Raw genomic sequence first — 24,650 nt, forward strand, 5'->3', positions numbered from 1 at the left:
TGCAGTTTGAGAGTACTATCTAAAATAATGGTAAGGATTTAAGAGGCTGTAAATGAACAGGTCTTCTGTCTCTAAAATACTCTCCTTAAGCCACAGACATCTGGAGATGTGGTGAAATCATGAGTGTTTTTTAAAATGTTTCTTTGCTTTGTGACTGGCATGGCCTTCCCTGTGGGGCATCAAGGGCTAGTTTGGCTTTAATACTTATTTCCATGCTTAATTCTGTGCTAGCAGTCTGTCAACCAAAACACAAATGTTTAATGCAATCACAACTGTTCTTTTATTTTATATTATACATTTGTTTTCTCTTATATGAATCTAGACCTTAAATAAGCAAACAAACATGAATGTAATTGTGGACTCTTTGGAGAGATGAATGGGAAAGGGAAAGACAATGGTGAAGGTGAATAATACCAATGCACACTATCCATGTGTCAAGAGAGCATAATGAAATCATTAAATGTTTAAAAAAATAGGAAGGAGCAATGGGGAAAGAGATCAAATTACAATATATGCACATGTGAAGTAGCATGATGAAACCCATTTGTACAATTAACATGCATTAATAAAAATAACTAAAGTATGCATTTTTTAGACAACTGAGAAACTTTACTTAAAATGAGGCACATCAACATGCAGGTTTATTCAAATTAAAATTACTTATTCTCACAATAATACACTCCAAACTAAAGTTGGTTTGATTACCACAGGACCATACTATATAGTTCAGGCTGGCCTAGAACTCACAATCTTCCTGCCTCTGCTTCCCACATGCTGGGATTATAAGCATATATCACCACAGCTAGCCACACCAAACTTTTGAAAATAGATTTCTTGATAAAATGAAAAGGGAAATATTAAGAATACATAAGTTGAAAATTATATAAAATAAAAATAAGTATTCTATCAAAGTTAAATTTTTTAATTGATTCTCTAAATGGCAATCATCTGAGTCCTATTAGAGAAACCTACCTCTCACCATTAGGTCCCACTCTATTGATTAATTTTTCCATGGCTTCCTCTGTCTCCTTCAGTTTTTCTTGCAATTGGACAAGCTCAAAGTTGGCTGAAAAATAAGCAACAATTAGCACCATCACATACAACTCTCTAAGCCCTTCCCTGAAACACTGATCATGACAGTCTGATAATCCAGGCTAGTACTGAGACTCAAAGGAAAAGACTGAGAGTCTCCCTGGGTGATTTAATTAATATAAAAAGAAGTGCAGAGATCTAGGCACCATTATCTGCAGGATACATGTTTAGTAGGTGATGAATAGGTCAGTCACTCTTTTTTTTTTACTTGCCAGTCCTAGGGTTTGGACTCAGGGCCTGAGCACTGTCCCTGGCTTCTTCTGAGCCACAGCACCACTTCCAGCTTTTTCTCTATATTTGGTGCTGAGGAATCGAACTCAGGGCTTCATGTATGTGAGGCAAGCACTCTACCACTAAGCCACATTCCCAGCCCTGGAAGTTAATACTTTAAATGTTACACTTATTCAATATAGGAAGTCATGAACTAGGACTGAGATCTCTATGACCAAAGTTTTCTACCCTAGTTATCTAGAATGAAGAACAGGTCATACTAGGGTGTAACCCTGTCTCCAGATACAGTTTTTTCAACTAGGATCAATAGGAAGTACACCTATCTACTGACACTAACATTAGACTTATCATCATAAGCAAAAGAGAATAAATTACTCAATTAAAACAAAATGAATTATAAGGTATTAGGAGAATAAAATGCTACCCATTTTGTAAGTGATCCAGATTTTTATTTCATATCTGAGCATGCATTTATCCAAATATATTGGGAGGGCCATTATAAAGTATAGTATTTCAACCACCTTTTAATGCTTCTAGAATAAACTCTCTTGCATGCAATTAAGATCTGTAAAATGTCTTGAGGGCTATGCTACATAATGCATAGGCTATTTTTATTTTCTGAGTGCTTTATAATTAAAGGAAATAAACTTGATTACCACTTCTATTTCCATTATTACAAACAAAGCTACTCTTAGGAATTCATTTGATTTACTTCTGCTTCAAATATATTATGGAAGGCTGGGAATAGGGCCTAATGGCAAGAGTGCTCACCTCGAATTCATGCAGCCCTGGGTTCGATTCCCCAGCACCACATATATAGAAAATGGCCAGAAGTGGTGCTGTGGCTCAAGTGGCAGAGTGATAGCCTTGAGTAAAGAAGCCAGGGACAGTGCTCAGGCCCTGAGTCCAAGGCTCAGGACTGGCAAAAAAAAAAAAAAAGAAGAAGAAGAAGAAGGAGGAACAAATGTATTATGGAACAAGGATAAGGATACTCTTCAAAAATACTTTTATTGCCAGTACAGAATCTGAATTTGGATCCTCACAAAGACTCCTCTAGCACTCTGTCACTTGAGTCTAGCAAGAGACTGTTTTTGTTTTGCTGGGTTTTTTTTTAATGACTTTACCAAGGCACTTAGCATAACTCATTTAAGAAAATCATAGGGGCTGGGGATATAGCCTAGTGGCAAGAGTGCCTGCCTCGGATACACGAGGCCCTAGGTTCGATTCCCCAGCACCACATATACAGAAAACGGCCAGAAGCGGCGCTGTGGCTCAAGTGGCAGAGTGCTAGCCTTGAGCGGGAAGAAGCCAGGGACAGTGCTCAGGCCCTGAGTCCAAGGCCCAGGACTGGCCAAAAAAAAAAAGAAAATCATAGTTTTCTTCAGAAATTTCTTGATTAAGATTTCCAAAAAGGATGTACAATGTGACTGAGATAACTAGTTCCTTAGAAAACACAGAAATAAATCCATAAAGCAGTTTAGCTCAACTTTATTTAACTTTTTTGATGTCTTTCTTTATTTTTATTTGTTTATTGTCAGTTATGGGGCTTGAACTCTGGGCCTGGGCGCTATCCCTGAGCTCTTCATCTCAAGGCTAGTGCTCTAACACTTCAGCCATTCTGGTTTTCTGGTGGTTAATTGGAGATAAGAGTTTCACGAACTTTCCTGGCCTGGCTGGCTTTGAATCATGATCCTCAGATCTCAGCCTCCTGAGTAGCTAGGATTACAGCATGAGCCACCACGTCTGTATTTTAATTTTTTGCCAGTCCTGGGGCTTGAACTCAGGGCCTGGGCACGATCCTTGAAAGGCTTCTGTTGCTCAAGACTAGCACTCTACCACTTGAGCCATGGTGCCACTTCTTCTGTTTATGTGGTACTGAGGAATCAAACCCAGGGCTTCATGAATACTAGGCAAGCACTCTACCAATAAGCCGCCTTCCCAGCCTTAAAAAACAAAAACAAAACAAAACAAAAACCTCTGATGAGCTTCATTTTCTTAGGATAAAGATGCATTCTCCCCTTTACCTACTCAGTAAGACTTCTTTCCCATAATTGCCATATATGAGCATCCTCTCAAGCTCAAGTGATCATGTTTATCTCTATCTTACTCAAGCAATTTGACAGGCCCTCCTTCCCATAATGCTTTTGACAAGTCCTTTCTAGGTAGAAACATTTCAGTTATTTTTCCTGCCATGCTTTCTAATCTATCAATTCTTAAAGGAAAGGCTATGATACATACATTTTATTTTCCCAGAGCACAGAATGTGTGTATATGTGTGCACATATACACACATACATACATACAAACTTGATCATATTTCAAGAGTCCAAAGCACTGGCCATGTCTTGGTGCATGCAGTTCATCCTCTGCTCCTTCTCAGGAGACACTGTGGGAGGTGGTAGATAAGAGCTTCCTGGCAAGACCACCAGACAAGTAAGGCCTACTACATCCTAGTAGAATGTCCACAACTTGGGCATATTTTCCACTGGTACATAAGCCTTGAACTCAGTTTCAAGGGAAAGTTGTGTTTTTCCAAGTGAACAAAGAATTAAGAATGGTACAGGCACAATGGGGCAAAGCAACTGCAGTGTAGAGATGTGCAGCAGTTAAATGCTGCTGGGGACCAGAGCAGTGAGGACAGAGTGGAGAGCAGGGGTGGAATGCTGTCCTGCAAGTGAAGGCTCCGGGTTCCTTTTCTGCTCAGGAGCGAAGCTGATGGATACTGTAGAAGGCAGTGCTAATGAGGAAGGCACAGTGGTGGATTTCAAAGAGTCAAAGGAAGGAGAGAAGCTGTAGCTTTCTCTGTGGCTGTGGAATTAATACCATACAAGAGGAGGGAAAGCAAGAGCTGGGTAAGATTGCCTTCTGTTTCCCATGTGGAACTAGGATGGAGGTCACAGTGTACTGAAGATGTGGAATTTCTGGTCAATCTGGATGCTGATTTAAGGAACCCATGGGGGCCATAGCTGGACATGGAAGAAAGAATGGCAGTAGTGGGAAGTCCAGGTCCGCAATATATATGAGGCATAAGGTAATACTTGAAACTCCACCAGTCTGGGAAAAGAAAAGGCAAGATAGGTAAAGAAAAGTAGAAAGCCCTTCCCCTAAAGAGATCAGGCCTGCCCTTTCCCAGATCCAGCATGGGAAAAGGAAAAAGTATTTTATGTCCAAGTCTAGTCAGCCCTTCATATTTACAGGGTCTATATTTGTGGACTCAACCAAACATAGATAGAAAACTCTTGAGAAAAAAATTCCACAAAGTTTTTCTCATCATTATTCCCTAGACAATATACTACAACAGCATTTATGTTGCATTAGGCTTTATAAGTAATTGAGAGATTAGTTTATAGGTAGATGTGCATAGGCTATATGCTAGTGGCACACAAGAAGTCTGGAACCAATCCTCCATGAATACTGAAGGATGTATGTTGCAACTGAATCTGCTATACCCCAGTCTGTCAGCCTCATAAGGCCTATTGATGGGGAAACTGAGGATTTCCTAGAAAAGACAAAGGAGGCCTACTTAGGGTCCTATGTGAAGACATAGTAGAGTCAGGACTATGAAAGCAGGCTGCAGAGTAAGTGTTCACAGACTCTGCTCTTTAGTATCTCCAGGCAAAGAAGAACGAGGTCAAAGGGCAGAGATGGACACAGGCAGTGGAGAATTCCCAGAGACAGCCAGGAGCAATAAGATAGTATCACAGAGTCTTAGGCAGCCTTGGGGGGGGGGGGGTGGTGTGGGGGGGGGGGTGTGCGTGTGCGTGTGTGTGTGTGTGTGTGTGTGTGTGTGTGTGTGTGTGTGTGTGTTTTCAAAAGGGAAGGTATCATTTGGGTAAAGAGAGTGACTTAGCCCTGAAAAGAGCCATGGGAGTGAGGATAGGAAATGAAGTTAAATGAGAGTATGGGATTTATGTTGACCAGAAGGATGACTTCTCACCTCAGAAGCTGACGTGAAATACTGGAGTTAGTACAGATTTGGAGGAGTCTGTGCACCAGGAAGTTGGAGGAGCCTTAGAAATTGTTTGGAATGAATTAAGAACTGTATGCCATGGTTTGTGCCTAAAATCCTAGGTACATTGAGAGGATGAAAATGGGAGGACTGAGGTTCAAGGCTAGCCCAGGCAGAATAGTTCCTGTGACCCCCATCTCAACCATCTAGTGGGCAAAGTTATGTCTACCTGTCATCCTAAGATACATGGGAGGCTGAGATTGGGCGGATCATGGCTCTCAGCCAGCCCCAGAAGAAATGTCCATGAGACTCCATCTCAAAAGAGGATATGGTGGTGCAGGCAATAATGGGAAGCCTAAAATTGGTGGCTCATGGTTTAAGTGTGCTCCAGGCAAGAAGAAGAAACCCTGTCTCAAAAATAACCAGTAAAATTGGAGCTAAAGGGCAGGATGTAGCTCAGTGGTAAAAGCAATTACATAGCAAGTGCAACATTGTGAGTTTGATTCCCAGTACCAAAAAAGACAAAAAAAAAAGTGAGCTAGAGACATAACTCAGTGGTAAAACACTTGCCTACCAAGGGATGAGGCCCTAAATTCAAACTGTATTATCACACAAAAAAGAACAAATGGAACAAATGTACATTTGTAAAAATATGCAAAATCAGCACACAAAGAGGACTGTTATCCATTGGTGGTTTTTTTTGTGTTTTTTTTTTTTTTGTGTGTGTGTGTGTGTTTTTTTTTTTTTTTGGCCAGTCCTGGGGCTTGGACTCAGGGCCTGAGCACTGTCCCTGGCTTCTTTTTTGCTCAAGGCTAGTTCTCTGCCACTTGAGCCACAGCGCCTCTTCTGGCCATTTTCTGTATATGTGGTGCTGGGGAATCGAACCCAGGGCCTCATGTATATGAGGCAGGCACTCTTGCCACTAGGCCATATCCCCAGCCCCTATCCATTGTTTTTAATAATCATAAAACAGGAGAAGCACAGATGCTCATCAAAAATTATAGCATTCCAGGCACTGATAGCTTACACCTGTAATCCCAAACTACGCAGGAAGCTAAAATCTGAGATCTGCAGTTCGAAGCCAGACCAGGGAGGAAAGTCCAAAGATTCCTATTTCCAATTAACCAACAAAAAAGCAAGAAGTAGAGCTGTGGCTCAAGTGGTAAAGCACTAGCCTTGATAACAAAAGCTCAGGGACAGTGCCCAGGTCCTGAGTTCAAGCCCCTGGACACTCACAGTTAAAAAGAAATTATAGCACACGTGACTAATAGGTTACAGATAGCCATAGGAAAGAATACAGCCAGTGTTTATGTATGCTTAAATGAAAGAGTTCATACATATGGCTAGTTGATCATACTTGTCTACATGTATAAAGATGAGGTACAGCCAAGTTTTGGTGGCTCACATCTGTAATCCTAGCTACTCAGGAGGTTGAGATCTGAGGATTACAGTTCAGAGAGAGCCCAGGCTTGGAGAAAAAAAAAATCTTATCTTCAATTAACTAGCAAAAAAGCCAGAAGCAGAGGTGTAGCTAAAGTGGTAGAATACCGTAAGCTTTGAGTAGAAAAAGTCAAGTAAGAGCATGAGACCTCAAGGTAAAGCACCAGTACTGGCACAATAAATAAATAAGCAAGCAAGTAAGCACGCATGCACATATTTTATAAAACATGAAAAATCACATGCTTCTCGATACAAGTAACATTTCTAGTTCTAGAAAGAACCCCAGTAATTAATACCATTCCCTTAAAGTCAGAAAGGATATTCTGCCTTTTTATGTTGCACTTTTGTTTTTAATACAAATTACATGTGTTAAAAAATTTTAATATCTTTATAGTTGTGATGTGGCTTGATGAAGAAATAAAACTTTTAAAAACTCCAAAAAGGATGAGAGGTTGATTGGAATACATTACAAACATGTATGGAAATTCTCCCCTGTATAACTAATGCAAGAGAATAATAATAGAAATAATAATAAAGAGTCCAAAGTGTTAAATTCTTCCTAGAGATATTAACTGCTTTTGGCAATGATGTGACTGCCTCAGTTTTCCTCTCTGTAAAATAAAGATACTTCCTACCGATATTTTTAAGTCTAGAAATCAGAAATAATTCATTTAAATAAGACACATTCATTTACCAGTATATCAAAAGTTAACTGGTGATTTTGTACTTCTGGAAGCACATTATCAATCTGGAAATTTCTGAGAATTCTCAGACCTAAGGTAAAAAGACCACGAGTAATTCAGAGCAGTTTGAGATATCCCCGCTTGCCTGCCCAGCTGCATTCAGCTATCTGATTCAGTAACACTTGTGAATACACTTACTAATTTTCCTGTGTGTGTTTCCAGGTGTAGAAGTGGAGTATTTCCGATCCTCTGCAGTTTTCCCCTTTGAGAGCTGAGAAGTGAAGGAGGTATATAGCACATCAACAGCAGCTCAGAACCTCAAAGTCATGGAACCCCTCATATCAAATGAAAAAAAAAAAAGGTTGGGAGACAAAATTAAGTCAGAAATCAAAATCAAATCAAACAACATTTGAGACACATCTCAAGTAAAAGCCACTGAAAAACTGAAAAGATAAAAATTATTAAGGCATAATTGGGGGGGGTGGGGAATCCCCCTAGAGGTCATCTCCTCTAAAAGGGAATGTGCAGGACCCACGAACATTCTGGAAGACAGCTCAAGCTTCCTGCATAATTCTGAGCAAGAATGAACTCAAATCAAAACCGTACTCTAGTTAGGCTTGCAAAAGGAAGCTTCACAGACCAGAGGTCTGCCACCTACAATAAACTGCCAGAGGTGGAACTTAAGTGGGAGCCTGTTTTAAAAGGCCCACGCTATGACTCCCCAGAACTAAGAACTCTCAGGCTAAGTTTCAGGATGTGACATAGCACCTCATTCTCTCACAGGAGAAGGAATAGGTGGCACTGATAAAAATCATCACATACATGGTCTCACAGAGGTTACTAGGAAAGCACTCTGCCATTCCTAAGATCAAACCTCTTTTTAAAACAATTTTATGCGTTTTTCAGCTTGCAAAGACACTCAGTCTGGCGGGAGGGGGGGCGGGGGGACAGGGGAAACGGGCTTTAAGTCAAATTGCTCATTAGATTACAAACTAGAAGGTCCAGGTTTAAATCTTCATTCTTCTTTTTTATTTGTAAATTCTGGGATGACTTTTATTTTAAGCCAAGATTCTCATCTGTAAAACTGAGATAATAGCTATTCCTGTGTAGCTCATAAAGAGAAGGAAAGGTCTAAGAGATGATGGTTTTGAAAGATCTTTATAAACTCTAACAACTTCTGATGTAAGACAACAATGATTGTCATGATATTAGATTTTCTTTTTAATTTACTTTTATTTTCAAGGTGATGTACAGAGGGTTTACAGTTACATAATTAGGTAGTGAGTATATTTCTTGTCATACTTGTTACACCCTCCCTCATTTTTCTCTCACCTTCCCTCCCTCTAGCCTGCTAGTTGTACAATTCCTTTCCAACATATAGTCTTATGAGTATTGCTATTGCATTGGTTCACCCTTTATTCTTTGTCTCACCCTTCTGATGTTCCCGTTCCCTTCCCTAGTTCAGATAAACATATATACAATACCCAGTGTACCAGAATCATATAATATTAGATTTTCATTGATGCAACACAATTAAGATGATTCCACTTACCTTAAAGAGAATGTATAGTATATATAAAAATATCCCAAAGCCATAGATTGGAATAATCTGCCCCATCAGGCCTCTTCCACCACCTCCTCCTCCACTTCCTCCACCTGATCCTTTGGCCTTGGTAAATGCCTCTGCGAGGTGAGACCTTTGGAAACGAGCCCCAGGGGTCTGGCCATCTACAGGTGCTGAGTGATGATGCATTACAGGTGGAAATCGACCCAATTTTCCTGGAAAAAATAAATTAATTGGTTCTTATCTCTTCTAGATTGTAAATATGTCTTTTATTAAAACATCTCATGCATCAAAGTTCAAATAAAGGAAGCCAACTTATGGCCAGGCGCCAGTGGCTCATGCCTGTAATCCTTGCTACTCAGGAGGCTAAGATCTGAGGATCGCATTTTGAAGCCAGTTCTGGCAGGACAATCCATAAAACTCTTACCTCCAATTAATTACCAGAAAACGGGAAGTGGTGTGATGGCTCAAAGTGGGAAAGGACTAGCCTGAACAAAAAAGTTCAAGGACAGCACTCAAGCCCTGAGTTCAAGTGCCACAACAGACAAAAAGAAAATAAAAGTTTAAGTGAAAACAAATTGAGTGGGTTATACAGGATATTGATTAGGATATTAGGATATACACTGATACTAAATATGATATAATAATATTTAGCTATTCACCAAACCCATTTTCTCTTCCTTCTGGGGACACAGCTAGATCACAATCTTCAGCCTCCCAACAGAGTTAAATACTAACAGGTAACTGAGTTCTGGCCAAAGGAATGTGAGCTCCTTCAAGACCTGGCTAGAAAATTTCCCATGTATTCAACTCCATGATCATTTCCTTTCTCAGGATGGATGCTGACATCCATGAAGACCTTGGAAGCCATATGTTGCAAATCTAACCTGAGTTCCTAAATAACTGTGGCACAGAGCCCTCCACTGCTGCCACACCAGTAACTTAGAGCCATCTGGACCTGTTTGCGTAAGTGAGAAACTTCTCTTGGGTTAGGACCATTACATACTTTGGAGTCTGTTACAGCAGTTAGCCACCCCTATCTAATACAAATAAGGAAATGCAATGTGGCCTCAGGAGAGAACAGAACCAGAAACTGGAAAGCCATCAGGATCCAAGACAGCTACTTTCACATTCTAGCTCAAACCCCTTCCCTCTCCATGGAGCCATAAAGCTTTTTCTCTGCTTTTTAGTACACATCTTTCTCCTTTGTCTTCAGATAACTTCTCTAGCTTCTTTGTGTACGTAGTGGAAGATAGCCACCCCCAAATCTCTCAATTTGTATGTCTTTAAAGAGCCTAGCTAAGACTTGTCTTAATTCCAAATTCCTTGGAAGAAAACTTTTGAGCAAGAGCTTCTGGATGTAAGAATCTGTTTCTTAAGAAAATATTTTTATTATCTTTAAGTAGTTGTACAAAGGGGTGTTGCCATTCACTAAATCAGTTTATGAATACAGTGCATCTTGTTCAATGTCTCCCTTTCAGCATTCTCATCCACCCTCCCAACCCCCTCCTTCTTTTTCTTAATTTTAGGTTCTGTACAATTTTTTTTGTCATTTAACAAAGCAGTTTATGTATACTATGCATACTGATCTGTATCACCACTTCAAGATCTTCACCCCCTTTTGGCCCACCCCATCCCTTATATTTATCAGTTCTGAGTATATGCAATGAATCCTTGCCTGCATTCTTCCCCCTTCCCCTCTTCATTCTTGTAACTCTTTCCCCTTGACCCTATCTTCCCTTCTCTCAAGTACTCATTTCCTGGTACTTATTTTGTTGGGCTTTGACTTAACAGTGTGGATAGTCCTCAAAAAACTAAAAATAAAGCTACCCTATGACCCAGCAAATTCCACCCCTGGGCATTTATCCAATAGAGCACAAACAGGACTACATTAAAGCTACCAACACAACTATGTTCACTGCAGTATTGTGTACCATAGCCAAGATAGGGAATCAGTCCAAATGCCTCTCAATGGATGAATGGATCAAGAAAATGTGGTACATACATAATGGAATTCTACTCATCAGAATGAATGATATTGTAAGGAAATGGAAAAACTTGGAAAAAATTTAATTAAGTAAAGTAAGCAGACCCAAAGTAACATAGGTTGTATGGTTTCCCTCATTTGTGGTATCTAAAATGTGCCTATAAATTTGCAAGTAAACATGCTGGGTGGTAAGTAAGGGGTTACAAATGAATTAACTGGAGTGTAATAGAGTCTTTGGAGAGCACAAATAGTGTAATTCTTTAAAAAGACTAAGTCAAAGAACCCCTTTCTAATCAGCAATTACTAAGCACACAGATTCAAGTAGTACAAACAAGGTCACAAGGGCCCAACCTTGTGAGTGAATAGCAGGGCCTAGGGAAGGAGCATCTTTTTTCTTTTTTTACTTTTTCCTTCTATCAAGAGCAGTCAAAAGTTAAGAGCACAAGTTTCCTGGGAGCCACAGACATAAAAGAAAGGAAAATCTATCACTTCAAAATGCCATATATACAAGTGCATATGAAAAACCACCAAGATATAACATTTTATAAAGCAGAAAACATTAGAGCAGAAAAGACTGCATAAATAAGAGGGAAAAAATGTAAACCACAAAATAAAAAATTGCTGTATTTGACTTCAACAAAATTAGAGATTTTGAATGAATACAATTAAGATAAATAGAGACAGGAAATGACTTTGCAACATGTAAAACTGAAAAGAATCTAAGTATTTATAATTTCCAGAAATCCAAAAGAAAAATGAACAAGAGATATGAACAGGGAACATACAGACAGGGAAGTCTAATGGCTAATATTATCAAAGTTATGCTTAAATTAATTCAATGTACTTATTCAATAAAGTAAAGTAATGCAAATTAATGAAACTACTTTATACCTATCCAGAAGGCAAAAATTAGAATGGTGGCAAAGTTATGGGGAGGCAAGGATTCCCATCCACAATGGGCACCAGTTCAAACTGATAAAGCCATTCTGCCAAGTGACATATCTGTACTTAGTGCCATTATCTACAGGTTCAAAGATCCAGCCATCCTGTGTGATGGATAAAACCCTAGAAAACTCAATACATTTAAATTTATATACAATATAAATATATACATATATACACAAATTATAGACTATAGAACTGTGAGAGATATGTTCACCGTGATGACACGATAGCAAGATGTTTAAAGTAACTGATTTTTTATAACAAAAAATAGAAAATGAAAATGGGGTGGATGCAAATGCGAAATTCTAAATACCTTAGGAATAACACTCTAGACACACCAATAGTGACATGAATACATCTATAACAGGGAGCTGGTGGTTCACACCTGTAATCCTAGCTACTCAGAAGGCTGAGGTCTGAAGTTTGCAGTTCAAAGCCAGACCAGGCAGGAAAGTCTGTGAGTTCCTTATCTCCAATTAACCACTAGAAAACCAAAAGTGGAGCTGTGGCTCAAAGTTGTAGAGCACTAGCCTTAAATGAAAAAGCTCAGGGACAGCACCCAGGCCCTGAGTTCAAGCCCCATGAGTGATCCTCCCTCCCAAAAAAATTGCCAATTATATTTGAATTAGTAAAAATCAATAGTGACTTAGTAAGACTTAGCAAATACTGTAATGTAGTTTGAAGACAAGCACACAACTAATCTTTCAAGAAAATATGTAGGCATTAAGACAAAACAAAACCATTAGGGTAGAGTACATTATGAGCTGGAAAGGGAACAGACATTTGAATTGATAACAATGGGCTAAAAATAAAAGAAAAATAGAGAACTTTGTACTGGTAAAGTTAACGAAGTGCCATGAAGTGAGAATTATCTGTAAGTCAACTCTGTGCTCCTAATGAGGGAAAGGGGCAGGCAAGAAGGCAAGAAAGCTAGCTACTGGGCTTGAAAGCTGCCATCTGCCTCGTGTTCCTTCTCATCCAAGTTTTACTCCACTAATCCTCCTTTCCCTCCAAATACTGATTTTGGAGGACATGGAAGTTATGAGGAGAAATGCTTCTTTTTAGGAATAGGACAAGAGCAACAACAACAACAACAACAAAAAACTGGTTTTGAAGAAAGACACAGACCACAATGCCACGGTCCTTATTGTGTGCTGGTGACTATGTGTCAAAGGATCTTAATATACTAAATGGAGAGTACTGATTTTATGACTAGTATACACTTAAAAAAAAAAAAAAAAAGCTCCAGGAAGCTAACGTCTGTCTCTGTCTCTCTCTCCTATTGCAAGACTGGGACTCAAACTTGGTACCTGACACTTTGCTCATTGGCTGCCTTTCTACCAACAACCCCCAATGTATGTTCCTCCTGAGAGAATCTGACATACCAGGTGGCTAGTATTCAATTAACTAGATTTAATATTTGCAGTAGTATGTTGTCAAACTTCACTTTACTGTGCTAAGAACACTGTCTTTAAAATATGGCATACAACAAAAAATAAAAATGACATGAAAAGCATTATTTTGTATTTTAAGATTAAAGAATGATGACACCTCTAAGCACTCCACAAAACCTTTTATAGATCTCTGAGCCATGAAAATGTATTAAATACCTATTATGTTCTGTTGTGGCAGAAGAGAACCATAGATGAAATAGAAATAACAGCTCCCACACAGAACAATGTTTGCAAAAAGCACTATATCCACAACAAAGAGACAGGACTGAACTTTATTACTAGCTAAACTATATCTTTAAATATTGGTAAAATGCAAAAAAATAAAAACCTTTAACTTAAGGGAAGAGCCAAATGCAGTCAATTATTGAAAGGAAATAGTCAGACTAGCACAAAAGCAACAGCACACCAAGAGAAAGAAGAATACACTGAAAAAGAATCCGAGAACAAAGAAACACTAAGTAGAGCTAACTACCAAATTAGTTTGGGTCCATTTAGGGAAGAACAAGAGATAAAGAAAGAGAAGCAGCACTTGGGAGGAGTTAGAATCTGATAGTGTGGACCCAGAATCAGAAAACCGACTTAATGAGAAAGGTGCTTGTGGGGGATTAATCTACTAGCTGAGTATGGGGCCTATAAAAAGAGGAACTAGAGTCTGGAGAGAACAGCAAAAAGGCTATTACTTTTACTGTTAGCTCTGAGATGTGAGTGCCTGAGGTGGGGGCTACAGCCATAAAAAGAAAAGGGTAGGTCCCAAGGCTATGACCACGTAATTAGCAGCAGCATTTAATATTGAACAAAATATAGAGCTGGAGAATACCCCAAGAAGAAGAATTTAAAGTACTAAGAAGGATAATGAAGAAACTGAGAGGGCTTATGGGTTAAGGGAAAACTGAATACATATTTTTCACACATTATATCCCATGTAGTAGTATAATTGAGAAAAAATTATTAGACTTCATTTAGGCATGAGAAGAAATTCTATGCCACGTAAGTAACCAAAGCTAATTAAATCTGAACGAGAGATGGGCCAGGGGTTTGACAGGAAGCCTAAATTAGTGGACTATAGCCCATGAATCAATCACCCAGGCAGGACGTGAGACCCTACCTCAAAAATAACCAGAGCAAAAGAGGGCTGTAGGTGTGGAAAGTCTGGAGGTACTAGAGTTAAAACTCCAGTACCACAAAAATAAACAAACGGGGCTGGGTGTGGCTTAGTAGTAGTGTGCTTGCCTAGCATGCATAAAGCCCTGGGTTTGATTCCTCAGCACCACAGAAACAGAAAAAATCTGGAAATGGTGCTGTGGCTCAAGAGGTAGAGTACTAGCCTTGAGCACAAAGAAATCAGGGACAGTGCTCAGGTCCTGAGTCCAAGCCTCAGGACTGGCAAAAAAATAAATTAATAAACAAATACAACTGTTGGGGGCTGTCCTTCCCCCCCAGCCCTGGGACAATGGGATGGAGCCCCTCCCACCTTCCGGCCTCAACAGGAAGAGAAGGCCTCCGCCCCTTGGGAGGTGAACTCGTGCGTGCCACCATGATGGGGTTGTCCCGCCCACAAAGGAAGTTTCGTGATGTCACTTGATGGACATGGTCCTTAGCCTATGACTGGCCCTTTGGCCAGCCCCCTTTCTTTCCCGCCATTACTTCTATATAAGTCCCTTTCCATATTAAAGTCTTTGAGACGCTTCCCACCACCGCAGCATGTCCCTGATGCCTTCCTTTTCGCCTCCGCCCTTGGAAACATGTGGGGGGATTGGGGGGAGGGGAGGCTTCAGCAACCTTTCCTCAACTTAGCGCTTGCCCATGTGAGCACGCCTTTGGCCTTCCGCTGGCGGAGGGCCAGGCCGACTGCTCTTTCATAGATTTTGTGGTTACCATTCTCCCCGTGGGGGGAGAAAGGGGTCGTCCAGACCCCAACATACAACCCCTATCTCACACTAAGTGTGTGTGTGTATGTGTGTGTATACTTTAAAATACCAAAATGGATTACAGGCATAAATGGAGGAACTAGCCAAAGCTTCTAAAGTCTTAAAACATAAGACAAAAATGTCCATGACCTTATTAGGTGAGTTTCTTAAATATGACAGCAAAATCACAAACAAATGTAAATAAATTTGATATCTAAATTTAAACTCTTGTATTGCTAAACACACCAAGAAAGAAAAATTACTTAAATGGGAGAAAATAGTTGTAAGGCATATATCTGGTAAGGGGGTTAGTATCCAAAAGATAGAAAAAAATGTGCCATTTAATAAAGGATAAATAGCCCAATTAAATGGCAAAGGATCTAAATAGATTTTTCCCACAGAATGCATACAAATGGCTAAGCACATGGAAAAGAAGTTCAGCATCACTCAAATGAAACACAATGAAATACCACTTCACACACACTAGGATGGCAATAATAAAAAACACATAAATAACACATGGTGGAATGCTCATATACTGCTAATGAGAAAAGGTTTAGCTGCTTTTGGAAAAGTCTGGCAGTACATCAAAAGTTAAATACAGTGTAATCATATAACTGAGAAATTCTACCAACAGGTATATATACAAAATATGCTCACATAAAAACTTGTACAACAATGTCCACAGCAACATTATTTATGACAATAAAATGCCCATCAACAGATGAATATGCAAACAAAATGTGTTACACCCATGAAATGAAATTTACTAAGCCAAAAAAAAATAGTGTACTGTCACATACGGTAACATGGATGAACTTTGAAACATTATGCCCAGTAAAAAAGCAAGTCATGAAAGACCACCCAGTATATGATTTCACTAAAATGAAATGTCCAGAATAGGCAAATCCAGAGAGAAAAAAGAGCAGTGATTGTGTAGAATTGGGAGAATCACTAGTTTAACTTTGGTAAAATGATGTACAAATATGCTACTAAACACTTAACATGTCAGGCACTGTGTCAGATATTGAAACCAAAATGATAAAACACAGTTTTACAGAATTTACGATAAGTTGTATAATTCTAGCAACATGGTGACTGACTTAACCATCAAATCCAACAACATGTTCTCAGTTCTCTCCCCTGCCTGTAAAAGGGCATGAGGGGGAGGGGGCGCTTGTTAGGACTGCTTGCTTGGTTGGCATTCTACTTCAGTCATGCTTCCAGACTGTCTTTTTGCCAGTTAATTGGAGATGGGATCTCATGGAATTTTCTGCTCATGTTGGCTTCAAATGACAATTCTCTGGATCTTAGCCTCCTGAATAGCTAGGATTACAGGCATGAGCCAGCCAGCACCAGGCTGTTCTCACTCTTAAAACTTCTCTTTAGTCTGATCATTCAATTAATATTGCTGAATCTGAAAGAATCTCAGTCAAATTTTCCTGCCTTAAACTCTACAGGGCATCACTCTCCTGAGATCACTTCAGCTTGCTCCACCTCAGTCTATTTCATTGGTTCTTCCTTAACCCCTCCCCCACAAGATTTTGTCTTAATTTCTGTTGTTCTTTCCCTTTCCTTCTGCAAACCTGTTCATTCTCAAACAACCCATTTTAATTCCCACAAAGCATGGCTCTTTTCCCCCAAGATCTTTCCTCTTATCTCCAACTCAAATTAATATATGTCATTTGTACGTCTATCATCTCAAATCTAAACATGAAACCTATTTTTCCTTCCTACTCTCCTGCTGTATTTCTTCCCTTTATAGATTCATGCTCTCAAAACCTTAGGCTTGACACCCACAGCCGCTGGCACCTATAACCCAAGTTATACAGGAGACAGAGAAGGCAGAAATCAGAATGCTGAAAATAGAAGAGATTCTTTTTTCCCTTCAAGAAGTTAAACGGCCTCTACAGGGAGCAACCTCATCTCTCAGATCTTGGCACAACAATGTTTCTCAGAGCTGAATAGCCTGCCATGTTTGAAAAGTCAGTGATAATAAAACATTAAGAAATTTCTAGTTAAAATGACTTTTCAAAAGGAAAATGGTTAAATCCTGAAATATGCTAGATATACAAAAAGTACAGAAGATATCTGTAACACTGGCACATCTATCACTCCAATTTAACTAGTTTCCTATGCATTCTTGCCCATACCCTTTTGGAATAGATATGACTCTGGATTTGATGTTTGTTACAATTATATGTCATTTCATAATGGACATATGTTCTGAAAATATTACATCATTAAACAATTTTACTGTGCGAACATCAGAGCATACTTATACAAGTTAAGATGGCTACAATTCTAGCTACATAAGACATAGATAGGACAGCAGCTTGAGCTGAGGCAAAAAAATTAGGGAGACCCCCATCTTAACAAACAGTTAGGTGTGGTGGCATGTGCCTGTGATTCCAGACAGGTGGGAAGTTAAGTTACAAGGATTGAGGTAGAAGGCTAACCCTAAGTAAGAGTTCGGCTCTACCTTGAGGGGGAAGGGAAGGAGAGAAACAACCATAAGCAAAAAGAACTAAAGCATGTCTCAAGTAGTTAATTACTTGCCTAGCAAACTCAAGGCTCTTAGTTCAAATCCCAATATTGCCCCTCACCAAAAAAAGGTGGCTGCAACATCACAAGGCAATATAATCTCTATGGTAACAAAACCTCTGTGTACTCTGTTGACCAAAATGTCCTTATACAGCACACAGCTGTCTTAGTATGTGTTTTTAGACTTTACCTTATAAGCATCCATAAACAATATACAATGATATTATAAAGACTAGTGCTGGCTCCAAAATAGAGTGACTATACCTAATGCCACTAAACGCTATACCTAAAATTGACAAAATAATGAATTGTTTGTTTTGTGCCACTCCTGGGGTTTGAACTCAGGGCCTGGGGGCTGTCCCTAAGCTTCTTTTTGCTCAAGGCTAGCACTCTACCACTCGAATCACAGATCCACTTCCAGCATACAGGTAGTTTGTTGCAGATAAGAGTCTCTTGGATGCTCCTGCTGGGCTGGCCTCAAACTGCGAGCCTCAGATCTCAGCCTCCTGGATAGCAAGGATTACAGGTACCTGGCACCCAACTAATAAATTTAAAAGTATACATACACATATACACACATATATATTCCACCATAATTAAAAAAGAACTTTGTATCATGTTACCACGTATACCATATTGTGTCCATGCTTTTGAAACTTTTTTTCCTTTTTCCTGGGAAAGATCAATAAGTTTTGTTCCAGTAATGTATCTATGGTAATATGTATAGTTAAGTTCATTCATTCAAATTGCTATGCATCTTACTATATGACCATTTCACAATTTATTTACCCATTTCTAGCTAATGCACACTTTGATTATTTCTCAGTGTTCACGATTACAAATGTTTTACTTAGTACCTATATTATGAACAGGATTTATGGTTTCTTTAAATTTCTTTAAAACAAAACAAAACAGATTAGGGGCTAGAAATATGGCCTAGTGGCAAGAGTGCTTGCCTCCTATACATGAAGCCCTGGGTTCGATTCCTCGGCACCGCATATGGAAAATGGCCAGAAGTGGTGCTGTGGCTCAAGTGGCAGAGTGCTAGCCTTGCGCAAAAAGAAGCCAGAGACAGTGCTCAGGCCCTGAGTTCAAGGCCCAGGACTGCACCCCCCCCCAAAAAAAACACAATAGCAATATTAGAACATTAAAATCTACAAGTTTTCCAATATAGAAAATAGCTGTGTCACTATCTCTAGGCACTTTTAACTTCTCTATAAAATGGAAAATCCCAGTTGCTTATTGAAAGCATTCCCTATATTTAGATTTATTAAAATTTTATTTAACATAGCATTTAAGCTTGACCAAAAACTTAAATGGATTTTCCAGAATGAAACTCTACTTTCCCTTGTTAATAACCACTCCTATTTGCTAAAAACAAAACACTCTAGCACTGTTAACAAAAAGCTTTTTGCAAGTAACATTAAACCATCGGCAGCATTTCACTGTTGGGGCACAAAAATCAATAAAGAACTGGATGTGTTTAGATTTCTGATGACTGTAGTTCAAGAAAGGTCTTAATGGGGCAAATAAATCAATAAAGAACTGTATGTGTTTAGATTTCTGCTTACCTCAGTTCAAGAGAGGTCTTAATGGGCCAGTTCTTTTAAGATATAGAAGCTGCTCCCTAAACAGTGAAAAACTTGTAGAGGCCATATTCAATTCAGCACTACTCAAGGCAGAAAAGCAGCCTGCCTTTTCCTCACATCTCCTCCAAGGGTCCCATTTTCTTACCTTCCCCCTCTACCTAACTCATTTTACTGCTCATGGTGTTGACATTTTCTGCTAACTTATCCAGATCTTTTCTCATCTTTTCTCATCTCTCATCAACAAATTCATCTGACATATTATGTGATATAATTATGTGTCAGTGTTCAGCACAGGGCTGGTTCATAAGCTCAGTGCACATCATTGACCATCATTGTGTTACTAGAATAATCTTTTTAAGACCTAATTCCTAACAACCTATTTCTCTGATCAAAGGCTTTTAATGGTTTCCAATAAGGGCCAGAGACGGTTATAGCACAGTGGGTGCAGCAGACTGGAGAGTGAGTGCCATCTTTTCAGTGAGTTATTAGTTAAGATTCTGATTCTGCCTCCTATTATTTAAGCGGAGGTCACACAAACCTTTCTAGAAAGCTTCATTATCTGTAAAATGAGTACACCACATTTCACTTGTTACAAGATTACAAGTAAGCTCCTAAAACAAAACACCCAATACATGCAGTAGGTACATGTATTTAATGATTTTTTTCATCCCTATGAACGGAATCTCTAAACAAGTGAATTCCATACTCTGCACATACTTTCCCCATCCCATTATAAGCCTTAATTCAGCTATCCCTGGTTACTCTTATTCTTATATTTTCTATTTCCTTTTTTCATGTTTTTCCCTTGAATAAACATGTTTTATCCCTCCAAGTGAGTCAGGAGGACTGAGATGCAACAAAACACACACACACACACACACACACACACACACACACAAAACCAAAGAAAATATGGGAAGCCTAATCAAGGGCAAAGCGGGGTGGTGTAGGTTCATTGTACAAATCTTCCTACTTTGGCTTATGTTTGAATGTCTTTAGTTTAAAACAAATTTCTTTAATCAGGAATAGTATATAGCTGCCGGAGATGGAAAACAAAAACTGGATAGAACAATAAATTCTCTGAAAAAAAACTGCAGGGCCTAATTTAGACAGATAAAATGCAACAAAGATCTATATAGACTATATTTATTCTAGTGAACAGTAGAAAATGAGTAAGATGTAGATAAGTAGCTTCTACTCAAAAAGAAAAGATTTAAGATTCAAGTGTACTATAACAAAGTTGGCAATAAAATGCTAAAAAATCTAAAACAAACCCCAGGAAACATTAAGTGTAAAAATTTTAAAGGAACTGGAGCAAGACAAGACACTGCCATTTCATGAACTGACTTGCTGTTATTTACAGCTCTACAAGTGCACTGAAAGGAACGTGTACAGCTATTTACAACTAAGTCTTATACGGAATGGAGAAAGGAGTTTGGGATGTTAGCAGGGGAAAAAAATACTATTCTTCAATTTTCTGAACTCATAGTCTTTCCTTTTTAACTTATTTTTCTTCTATTTTGATTAAGGGTATCACCATCCACCCATTCACCTACACCTTAAAATAATTCAATGTTTTACTCTCCCTCACCTTTCACATCTCTTTAAATAGTTCTTCCCCCTCCACCCCAATGCTGATAGTCCCCTGCTTCAGTACCCAGAGTTTACTTTGGGACCTACATCAACTCCAGAGTGAGTTAATTAGCATACCCTTTCCATTCACAGCACAGCCAAGGACACATTTAAGGCATAGGCAACTCATGCCTGTAATCCTAATGAGGAGGCTGAGATTTGAGGATCATGGTTCAGAGCCTGTCTGGGCAGGAAAATCAGTGAGACTCTTATCTCCAATTAAGTACCAGAAAAGATGGAAGTGGAGCTGTGGCTCAAGTGCTAGCCTTGAGCACAAAAGCTCAAGGACAGTGCCCAGACCCAGACCCTGAGTTTAAGCCACAGGACTAGCACAAAAGAAAAGGAGGGGGGAAAAGCTATTAACATGGATAGAAGCTAAAGACCAATGGCTCACACCTAGTTACTCCTGACTACTGGAAACAGTGAGATTTTTTTTAAAAGTCAACAAAAAAGGGGAAAAAAAAGACCAGACAATGATTTGAGTTTAGTGAACTTACTCGAATACATCATTCAAGGTAGCTTTTTAAATTATACTTCAACAAACTGTCATGCAAAAAGAGAATTTACAATTCAAGTAGGATCATAATCTTTTGTGGGTTTTTTGTTGTTGTTATTTTTGGCCAGTCCTGGGCCTTGGACTCAGAGCCTGAGCACTGTCCTTGGCTTTGCTCAAGGCTAGCACTCTACCACTTGAGCCACACACAGCGCCACTTCTGGCCATTTTCTATATATGTGGTGCTGGGGAATTGAACCCAGGGTTTCATGTATACGAGGCAAGCACACTTGCCACTAGGCCATATTCCCAGCCCGGATCATAATCTTTTAATACTTAGTGAGTAGACTTAGTGAGTTTCCAGGTGCTAGTGATAAGACAATCTTTCTACCCTTGAGGAAGGCTTACATTCTAGAAGGTGCAAACAAAACACAAGCAAATAAGAAAATTTCATCTCACAGGATACCTGCAGTGGAGAAAAAAAACACAACAATTGAATAGGGAATAGCTGGGAAAGAGATTTCTTTTAACTACAGGTCATCAAGAACCACTGCAGATGGCTACATCAGAGCAGAAGTTTAACTGATAAGAAGGGCGCTGAGAAGAGCACTTCAGGAATATTAAGAACAGAAAGAGAAATATCCTAAGGTGGGAACGCTGATTATACTTCTTGTGTTGGAAGGGAAGGGCTCATCTCTAATTTCCATACTCGACAATATTCAGAAGTGCATCTTCTCTTTGCATTCAATAGGAGGGAGGAGGTAACAAGTTGAATAAGAAATGTACTCACTGCCTTACATATGAAACTGTAAGCCCTCTGTAGTTCACATTGACAATAAAGAAAAAGAAAAAGAAAACCCCAGTTGGCAGAACATTATTCTAATAAAATGACCTTAAAGGCTATCCAATCCCCTTCAGTGATTGGGCCAGAATGGGGTAAGTGACCCTATTTAGACCAATGAGATGCAAGAATGGAGACCAAAATGTATCTGGGAACTCATCTTACCCTAAGAGTAAGGACAGAAAGCCGCATGCTCTCTCACTCTCTAGACCAAAAACAAACAAACAAAACAACAACAACAACAAAAAAAAAAACAGTACTCCTTTAAGATAAATTCACAAAATGGGAATTGGCTTAACAGGCAACGATGTTTTAGAAGTTTCCTTGGGGTAGGTAATAGTTACAAGCATAAAGATTATCAAAAGAAATCTGTGAGTAAAAGGTGCTTTGCAATCACGGTGTGCGTGGTCTGTGAGGCGCAGGAGTTTGGAACCACAGCCATACGCACAAATGAGAGGGCAGATTACGAGTGCCAGGGAGCTGTCCAGCACTTCTATTGAGTTTTAACAGCGGCGGCGATGTGGCAGGGATAAGCTACGTGAAGTTACCAGCAGAAGAACTTCCTGACATTCGGAGAACTGTTCTGGCCCCTTCCCCTAGCCTTCAGGGTCCACGCCTTTCCTTGCCTAAGAAATCGACCCAATGCCGTCAAAACAACAGATGCCTCGCAGATTACCATCATCCCGATTCACAAGGAGACGGTGAAGAAGTGAGGTGATACACGGTTAAGGGAAACAGACCTTTTGTTCGTCTCTGCTCTGGAACCAAACACGGGTAGCAACGTCGAGTTGAAACCACGTAACGCAACAATTACCAATTCCAAGAGACTAAGCTCACGGAACCCCACCCCACCCCCCAAAGAATCCGAATAGGGAGCAAGTTGGAGGGCAGATGGCGGCGTGCCTGGGCTGAGGGAGCCGCGGGGGACACGGGAGGGGTGGCCGGACACGAGTGCCATCCTGGTCACCTCCGGGGTGGAAGCAGCCGGGACCGCGACCCGCAGACTCCCCCGCCCCGCCGCCCCAGGGCCGCCCCAGGCCGCCCCAGGCCGCCGCCCCGCGCCCGCTCGCGCGCCCTTACTTTCGGAGGCCGGCGGCGGCTCCGGCCGCTTCCCGCGGGACAGAAAGGCCTTAGGCAGCAGCAGGGACACCGCCAGGACGAGCCCCGAGGCCAGGGCCACCTTCTGCACCGTGGAGTAGGCCATGGCCGCGGCCTCGGGGTGCGGACAACCGCAGCCACTGGGGCCGCCGGAACCGGAAGCGGAGGCGGAAGCGGAGCCGTGGCGTCGGCGCCCGCACGCGCCCACGCGGCCGGCTGCACGGACGGCGTCGCGCGAGGGACAGCGCACGCGCCGAGCGCGAAGCGCCCGGGTCTCCACCTGCGCCGCCGCCGCCGCCGCCGCCGGGCTGCCAATTAAATAAGCTGCAAGCTCCTCCTCCTCCCTCGGTCGCCGCCGGCTGCTGCCCACACATCGGGCAGTGTGGCCCGGCTCTGCATCCCCACTGCACGCCCCGTTCCCTGCAGAGCCAACTCCTTCCTGAGGGACCTCCAAGGCCCAGCGCGGCTGGATCTTGACCAGGCTCCCTCCGCAATGGAGAATTGCCTGTTTGCATAGCAGATTCCTGGTTTCTAGAGAACCTTTACTTCTGCCCGGGGAAAATCCCTGATATTATCTACATCTGTCAAACACTTTTTCTGATTCTTGAGCTTGCAATCCTAGCTAATGGCATGGCAGAGATCTAGGGGATGGAAATATCCAGTCCAGCGTGTGTGTTTGTGTGTGTGTTTCCAAACCTTTCTTGACTGAAAACACTCGGTGTGGTGGCTATGGCCTGTCATCCCGGTCATCCTAGTTACCATGGGGAAGGATAAGTCTGGCCCAGAGGGGAGCAAATAACCAGGGCAAAGGGGCTGGGTGTTTGATTCAATCAAATGGCAGTCAAGTTATAGAGCACCTGCCAAGCAAGAGCTAAAGCTCCAAGTTCAGAACCTAGTAACTCCAAAGTTGGGATGGAGGGGTTTCCCTGAAGAATCAACTTAAAATTCTCAGTCAGCCCTTTCATCCTTACAAACCTTGATTCTTTGTTATTGTCTTTATTAATTAGTTTATCCAACATTCTTCTAGTTCTTGACTATTCGTCAAACCTTGAATTTGGCAATACAGAGTCTGATGAATAAAATGGGTTCCATGATGGGGCAGCTGGGTCTCTAAACACAAAAACTGAGGAAATATTCCAGACTCTGGAGTAGAGAAAGGTGAGCTTGGAGGCCCTTTAACAGGTGGACAGGTGGAAGGAGT

The 24,650-nt window shown here is 40.6% G+C and overlaps 1 protein-coding gene across 3 annotated transcripts in view; it reads right to left on the minus strand.

The window, feature by feature from the left end:
- Positions 1 to 23,589, minus strand: part of Ric3 (RIC3 acetylcholine receptor chaperone) — a 34,652-nt gene extending 11,063 nt beyond the window's left edge. For 2 of the 3 annotated variants that reach the window (XM_048359950.1, XM_048359949.1), the window contains exons 1-4: positions 23,432 to 23,589; positions 8,948 to 9,174; positions 7,594 to 7,666; positions 973 to 1,066 (exon numbers count right to left, since the gene is read on the minus strand). In XM_048359950.1, the coding sequence (XP_048215907.1) occupies positions 973 to 1,066; positions 7,594 to 7,666; positions 8,948 to 9,174; positions 23,432 to 23,555 (518 nt within the window). In that variant the 5' untranslated portion in view covers positions 23,556 to 23,589. Of the gene's footprint in view, positions 1 to 972; positions 1,067 to 7,593; positions 7,731 to 8,947; positions 9,175 to 23,431 lie in introns of those variants that run through there. The other variant, XM_048359951.1, reaches the window with a different exon arrangement.
- Between the last annotated feature and the right edge of the window lie 1,061 nt (positions 23,590 to 24,650).

This window comes from Perognathus longimembris, chromosome 13 (genome assembly GCF_023159225.1).
Source record: "Perognathus longimembris pacificus isolate PPM17 chromosome 13, ASM2315922v1, whole genome shotgun sequence".
In the NCBI taxonomy this organism is placed as follows: domain Eukaryota; kingdom Metazoa; phylum Chordata; class Mammalia; order Rodentia; family Heteromyidae; genus Perognathus; species Perognathus longimembris.